This window comes from Temnothorax longispinosus, unplaced genomic scaffold, assembly GCF_030848805.1.
Source record: "Temnothorax longispinosus isolate EJ_2023e unplaced genomic scaffold, Tlon_JGU_v1 HiC_scaffold_499, whole genome shotgun sequence".
NCBI classification, from domain to species: Eukaryota; Metazoa; Arthropoda; class Insecta; order Hymenoptera; family Formicidae; genus Temnothorax; species Temnothorax longispinosus.
Window position 1 is genome coordinate 1 of NW_027270340.1, and position 8024 is coordinate 8024.

General features: G+C 33.1%; 1 protein-coding gene and 1 pseudogene across 2 annotated transcripts; both read left to right on the plus strand.

Moving 5' to 3' along the window:
* The first annotated feature begins 6 nt into the window (after positions 1–6).
* LOC139824654 (uncharacterized) lies at positions 7–4116 on the plus strand (annotated as a pseudogene).
* On the plus strand, positions 982–7709 carry LOC139824655 (uncharacterized). Of its 2 annotated transcripts, XM_071797186.1 has the most exons (11): positions 982–1107; positions 4522–4737; positions 4806–5061; positions 5399–5764; positions 5861–5941; positions 6407–6496; positions 6568–6690; positions 6777–6893; positions 6976–7190; positions 7261–7426; positions 7506–7709. In XM_071797186.1, the coding sequence occupies exons 3-11, from the start codon at positions 4872–4874 to the stop codon at positions 7619–7621; spliced, it is 1464 nt and encodes a 487-aa protein (XP_071653287.1). In that variant the 5' UTR covers positions 982–1107; positions 4522–4737; positions 4806–4871; the 3' UTR covers positions 7622–7709. The 2 variants fall into 2 exon arrangements, with proteins under 2 accessions (XP_071653287.1, XP_071653288.1); XM_071797187.1 differs by lacking the exon at positions 982–1107 and having other exon boundaries at positions 4131–4737; positions 5456–5764.
* Positions 7710–8024: the final 315 nt, after the last annotated feature.

The following is an 8024-nucleotide window of genomic DNA, read 5'->3' on the forward strand; positions in this document are numbered from 1 at the left end:
TCCCCACCAACACACAAACGTTATGTAAACGTTTAAAAATCGTTTTTCGTTCGTGAACCTGCCGAATGGTTTTTTTCTCTAACGATAAAAACGTCCTGTGTGGAGACTAAGTCCAAAAACGCCGCGTGAACGTTTTAGAAACGTTCAGATCCGAACTGTATACCTCCTGATCTCCCCGCACAGAGGGCGTAAGACTCGCAAGCAATACCAATCAGAAGTTTCTAGTATCGTCCAGTATAATCTTGGGCTTGGGTATCATTTCATCCATTTAACCTATACGAATACGTTTTTCTTGAATCAACTGAATTGAAGTGCAGATCGAGTCTTTGTATTTTCGACGACGAGGAGGAGAGCGTGAAAGTGGCCTCCTCCCTCGTCCGTTGGTTGTGTCGCTGCGTGCATATCGCGAATAATAAGATAACAAAAAGTCATTCGTGAAAGTGTCGTCCGCGGTTTCGCGCTGTTTCTCTCGGCCAGTCTCCATCTCCGTCCACCCCTCTCCGCGCTCATCATCCGTTCCTACGACGTCCTACGTTCCTTCCCTGCTTCCTTTTCCATCTCTGTCCGTCAGCTGAACGTCCGCATCGTGGCGAAAACGGTGTGAAATGTGAAAGTGATCAGAAAAGAAGAGAAGAGAAGAGAGAGAGAGAGAGAGAGAGAGAGAGAGAGAGAGAGAGAGAGAGCGAGCAAGAAGAATCGATGTGCTTTGGAAGCCTCAATAATGAATGGTAAATGTTATATCTTTGTATTATTTTGCCCTTTTTACCTACCTGTACGTACCTACGTTTGATGTAACGTATTTGATAATAATTTAAATAACATGATATTTGATGTAACATAATAATTTGTGTTACAATTTTATATTATTTTTCTGAGGCTAATCCTTAAGATAATTAATATCTTACATGCATTAAAGAGGTTATGATGGTTCGATTCTATTATTTTTATTATATTATAGATCTCTAAAAAGGCTATATATTATATTTGTCGTACGACGGTGTGAAGAAAGTGATCAGAGAAGAAGAGAAGAGAGAGGAGAGAGAGAGAGAGAGAGAGAGAGAGAGAGCAAGGAGAATCGATGTGCTTTGGAAGCCTCAATAATGAATGGTAAGTGTTATATCTTTTGTATTATTTTGTCTTTTTTAGTGGTAAACTGTGTATGTACCTACGTATTTGATGTAACGTATTTAATAATAATTTAAATAACATGATATTTAATGTAACATGATAATTTGTGTTACAATTTTATATTATTTTTCTAAGGCTAATCCTTAGGATAATTAATATCTTACATGCATTAAAAAAGTTATAATGGTTCGATTCTATTATTTTTATTATATTATAAACTCTAAAGGCTATATATATTACATTTGTCGTACGACAAATGTAATATCGGCCTATAAAAATCAAAGTTTTGTTTTATAAATTTTTTACACATTTTTATATGATCTTTTTTTATTCAGTATTTTAATATTTGAAGTATTTTTAATTAAATAAAGACTATAATGTTATTTCAGTTTTATTTTTCTACTCTGTACTCCGGTTATTTTTACTATGATATATCGTTTGTGTTACAATTTTATATTATTTTTCTGAGGCTAATCCTTAAGATAATTAATATCTTACATGCATTAAAAAGGTTATGATGGTTTAATTCTATTATTTTTATTATATTATATATCTCTAAAGGCTATATATATTACAGTTGTTGTACGACAAATATAATATCGGCCTATAAAAATCAAAGTTTTGATTTATAAATTTTTTACACATCTTTATATGATCTTTTTTTATTCAGTATTTTGATAAAGTATTTTTAATTAAATAAAGACTATAATGTTATTTCAGTTTTATTTTTTCACTCTGTACCCCGGTTATTTTTATTATGACATATCGTTTTCTGTACTTTTTGGCCGAGAGCTAAATCAAATTTCTTTTAACAGTATTGTATTTTACGAAATGACAGAGTTACACAAACGATCTATCGGGGAGCGAAGGCTAAGGAGATACGCCAAAGCTGAAGCTGAGAAGGTATTCGCTAATATATTAGAAGATGATGAGGACATTTTAAACGCGATTACAGCAGATAGTATTATAAATTCACATGAGACTCAAGATATCTCTCAAGATTCCATTAATAATATTAGTGAATCTGCACATAGCAATGAAAATTTACATTCACATGAGACTCAAGATATCTCTCAAGATTCTATTAATAATATTAGTGAATCTGCACATAGCAATGAAAATTTACAGCTTTCAAGGCAAATAAATGATGATAATAATAGTGAATACGTTTATATGAGACATGATCTGTTAGCAAATATTGAATCAGATAGTAACTCAAGTGATGAAGATGAAGAAGACAATGATGAGGATGAACAGGTGAATTTCAGGCAATGGCTAAGAGAATGGAACTTAAAACACAATATTACAGTAGAAGCGTGCAGAGAACTTCTTGCAAAACTAAAACTATATCATCCAGAATTGCCCTTAGATCCGCGGACTCTCAATAAGACGCCTAGAGCAACATCAATTGTAGAATTCGGCAACGGTTCCTATGTCCATGTTGGATTAATACCAGGACTTGAAAGACGCCTACAAAATTGTGGACTGAAAAATTTTTGCACAAACAAAATAGGATTAGATGTTAATGTTGATGGAATAAATATGACCAAAAGCTGTGTCACTGATGTGTGGCCTATTTTATGTAGGTCCTTGGATTTAATTGATGACAGACCGTTTGTTGTCGGAATTTTTGTGGGATCAGGTAAACCAGACAATGTAAATAAGTATTTGCAAGACTTTATTTTAGAGGTATTAAAATAAAAAGTGATGGTCTGGTTTTAAATGGTGTGATGCATGAAGTTTATATCAGATGTTTTATTTGCGATGCTCCTGCAAGACAGTATCTAAAATGTATTGTGGGTCATGGAGCATATCATGCATGTGAGAGATGTACTCAATCTGGAGAATATGAATTTCATAGAATGTGTTATTCCACTGAGACGCACACACCACGTAGTGATGAAGACTTTGTGAATCAGTCGGATCCTGAGCATCACACTGGAATATCCCCTCTTTTAATTATACCTGTAAGAATGGTAACAGAATTTGTTCTGGATCCTTTTCATTTGGTGTTAGAAGGCGTCACGAAAAGATTTATGACATTTATTTTAAAAGGAACAAAATCAGGAATGCGCCTCACAGCAACGGAGATTGCTGAAATTGCTGAGAGAATGAAGAACTTACGTGCTCATATTCCATCAGAATTTGCTCGTAAACCAAGAAAAATGGGACTAAACGAGCTTGGAAAATGGAAAGGAACAGAATGGAGATTATTCCTTTTCTACGTTGGCTGCGTCGTTCTCAATGATATTCTATCTCCCACTCTATACAATTTATTTTTAATGTTGCAATGCGCAATGATTATTTTGTCTACACCACGCTTCAGTAGAAATGAGTCATACGTACATTTTGCTCAGGAACTGATAAATAATTTTGTTAAAATGTGTGCACATAGAGGAGTATTTGATAAAAAATTCATTGTTTATAATGTTCATAATCTCCTCCATTTGTGCGATGATGTGAAAAACTTTGGTGTGCTAACTGATTACAGTGCATTTCCTTTTGAAAGTTACTTAGGACAATTAAAAAAATTACTGCGAGCACCAAGCAATCCTCTGCAACAGCTTACAAGAAGGTTAGCTGAGAGAGATTACCTATATGAATACTCGCAAAAATCAAGCGAGTTTACACCAGGAAGACAAGTGCTTGGAAAAGATGAATATAAAATTCTTTCATCCTCTTCATTCACCTTGAGTACCGTCCATAAACGAGACAGTTACTTTCTATATGAGGAAAGCATTGCTACTGCCAAATCTATACAGAAACTTCAAAATGGAAACATTGTCATTATTGCTGACATTTGTGATATAAAAGAAAATTATTTTACTTATCCATGTGAATCTAGTAAGCTTGGTATTTACAATCTTGGGGAAATGTCCTGGAATCGTCGGAATGTTATTGTGCCAATTGAAGTTGTAAAGACAAAATATACGATCCTACCCTGCAATACAAATATGATAGCTATCCCGATGCTACATTCATTTTAAAGTTGAGTATATAATAAAGCTAATTGTGTGTGGTGGTGCATCTATATAATCTATATGTCCTGCATCTATATGTTCCTATATAATCTATATATTCTGGATCTATACGTCCTGCATCTATATGCTCTGCATCTATACGTTCTGCATTTATATGTTCTGCATTTATATGTTCTTATGAGATGTATATAATATATATGTATATAATTTATTCCTGCATTATGAAAATGTTCTTTCCTATTTTCTGAATTTTTGTGTGTGTGTGTGTGTGTGGTGTGAACTGGATTAGTACTAATTTTAATATTTATTTTTAAATCTTTGTTTTTCTTGAACGTTGCTGCTATAACTTTGTATGTATATTTTTCTTTAACCTGATGAGGCATTACATTACATTGTATACATGTAATTTCAGAGAAAAAATATGCTATTGCCGATCTTATTAATACCATAAACGGCGAATCATTTGTTGAAGTAAGTGTTGTTGCCTGGAATTGGATCAGTGATGATGGATCAAAATGTGTCTATCCCACGTATCTACCTCCCAAAAAACAAGCGATTGCAATTCAAGATTGCATGGAGCCCAACCCTCAATTTACATCATATCCTTCAACGATACGTTATTGGTTTGGTGAGTCATTTTGAATGCTTAGTGTTTTTAAACTGTCTTATTTACTATTCTATCGTGCTTTCATATAGCAACATACTCAGAAGCTCGAGCAAGATTAGATCGAGCAACAATGCATACGGATATTGAGTCTGCGGATGACAAAGCAAGCAGGGCAAAACGCAAAAAAAAAACAGATTGAAAATGTGTCAGATGAAAATTCAAGTGATACAGATGAAGAATTGGACAAGTACCCAAGGAAGAAAAGCAAGAAGGGTGAAAATGGTAGTAATGTCAAGAAGCGCAAAATCCAACCGCCTCAGTTCCCCACCTTTGGTTCTTTGCCGGGTAATGAAATTTATCTATAAAAATAAATTGTTATTTGTAAAAACTTATTTGTGAAGAATTTGTTTGTAGTACTGTTTGTAATACCTATTTGTAAAACAAATAAGTTTTTTATGCTTTAAATAATCTATTACTTTATTTTCATGTACGTCCAAATCTGATCCAAATGTTGTAGTACTAAAATCTGTTTTAAATCTTTTTTTTCTACTTATAAGTAACTTCTTTAATATATCCATCCTAATGGACTTTAACACATTAACTGATTACTAAACATTGTCTGAGCGCTCTCATAGGATAAACTTATTTTCATATTTCTTAGGTTTTTTTTTTTAATTTTCAGATGTTAATGTAAATAAGACAACCGGAAATGTTGAAGTGTCTTCCAAAAAATCTTCAGATGTTGATGTAAATAAGACAACCCGAAATGTTAAAGTGTCTTCCAAAAGATCTTCAGATGTTGATGTAAATAAGACAACCCGAAATATTGAAGTGTCTTCCAAAAGATCTTCAGATGTTGATGTAAATAAGACAACCCGAAAAGGGACCTCCACAGAAAGACGAATATCAAACAAGCCGGGTCAAATTGTTGAGAATAAACGTGGAAAAGAAAATATTGCTCTGAATGATCAACGCGACCAATCTGGTATTGTTAAAAATAAACGTGGAAAAGAAAATATTGCTCTGAATGATCAACACGGCCAATCTGGTATTTAATTTTATTTTTGCATTGTAATACTGCAATCTATGTGACATATGTGGTTTTGTATCTGAGATTCTCGCATCAATGGTTTGTAATTTCTAGATGAAACCTTTGAAGAAGTGTCTATGACAGAGTTTGTCTCAAGGATTAATAGTACCGTGGAAAAGAGCAAAACTGGAACAGGTGTGTTTTTTACATAGAGAGTGAGATTACAGACAAGTAATACGGATCTTTGCATCATTTTCTGTAGCACACTCAATGTACATTAATGTTTTACCATAAGCAGCATCAAATTTGGATATTTCGAGGTACTGTATCTAGATATTTGTGTATCATGATTCAGGATTGTTTGATAATTTGGCATCATTAAACGTTTGATATGTGTGAAAAGTTGTGTGAAAATGTAAACAAAAAGAAATAGCTTATACAATAAGTAAATTTATAAAGTAATTTTGGATTTCTTACTAACAATCATGATGCACAAATATCTATAGATACATACGTCGTACCCGCCAAAAATATTAAAATTTGATGCAAATTTATGTCTTAAGGCATTAATGCACCACAATATGCACGAATCTGTGGTAATAAATATTTTTATAATAAGATTAATAAAGAAAATACCTTTTCATATAATGTTATTTGCAGGAAATATTGGATTAAAAGGTTGTGCCACGAGTACTCCTAACAAAAATGGTACATTAAAACCAAGTTGTTCTAAAACAGTCGAAGAGAATGGTTAGTGATGTTTTTTATTTTAGCATTGTTATAAGCATACAGAGATATTTTATACTTCTCCTTTTTTACAGCAAATAATGACGAGATTCCAGTCTCACGCGAAGATGATTTTGATTTTCATGATGATCAAGAAAAAGATATGTCCGACGGGACATATGAGCCGCATATGGATACGGATAGGGGTTCATCTGATTGTAAGTCAGTTTGTGTGTACACCCTCTTTATATATCAATTACAACTTCTTTGATTCTTCTTTACATTTTAATTTGGTTTTTCACAGCGAGTTCAGAAGCTGACGAAAACAGAAGTCTGGAGAACATAACTGAAGAGGAAGAACCAAATGAGGACGATCCAGTCCAAACAAATACAGCCGCTGATGGAAGAACAGGCGTCATAGGTACAATTTACTATATTCATGAGTACAATATTATTTGTATAGTTTGATGAATATTAAATTTAATACATTTCTTGGTTTTCAGCAATTTTGAAACATATGTATGAGAAAACTAAAAAAATAGAACGAAGGCAGGAAAACTTGGAAAACAATATCGAGGAGATTAAGCAACTTCTACTTTCTAGAACAGAGACTTTGACTCACCCTAAAGATTTACCAAAGCTGCCTCTACAAGCTTATGCTGATTCCAAACACTTGGAGGAAAAAATAAATCGAGAAGAGTCACAGAAAGACTATGTTGTAAGTATAAAGAAGTTATTAATTATTCAGTATTCTCTGCTTTTTATTAACATTGTCATATCTTTTTCAGATCAAGAGACTGTGTCTAGCTGCTAGAGGGACCAGTGATAAAGAATGCGCCAAGCGAGTGATGGAAAAATTAATGTCCAATCATGTTGGTACCTTTTACAGTTGGCAGGGAAGTGGCGGAAAGAAAGATTCATTTAAAAACACTGTTATGATGGAGACTGTAAGACGTAAGTATCTTTAAATTCTGTTGTGTTTATATTCACTCTACTCTCTGCGTGCCACCAAAACTGTTTTTATCTTTCGCAGTTGCAATAAAGAAACTTCGTCATGATGTGGATATGGGTACTGCTGAAGACGCAATAAAAGACTGGCTCAAATCAAGAAAATTTGCCAAGAATAATGCTATCCGTAATATTGAATAATCTGACAAAAAAAATTTGTGTCCATTTTATTTTAAAATTTGTAATAAGTTTTAAATAAAAAACGTCTCGTTTTATATATATATATATATGTATATAATGTTTGGTAAGCATCACATCAAATCAAACAAACTGTCTCAGTAAAAAATTTTTAAGATAAAAAAATTTAAGATTATTTTTTTGTGTCTTAAAAAATTTTGACTGAGACAGTCTTGTTAATACGATGTGATTCTAGCTTATATTTTATTTTCCGTGAAACACGTTTTCGAGAAACGTTTCACTAACGTTTTGTGAGAACGTTTATCACAAACGTTGAGCAAACGTTAGGCAAACGTTTGACCAGGTGGACATTTGTACCATTTATGAACGTTAAGGTTCGAACGTTTCTGAAACGCTTAAATAACGT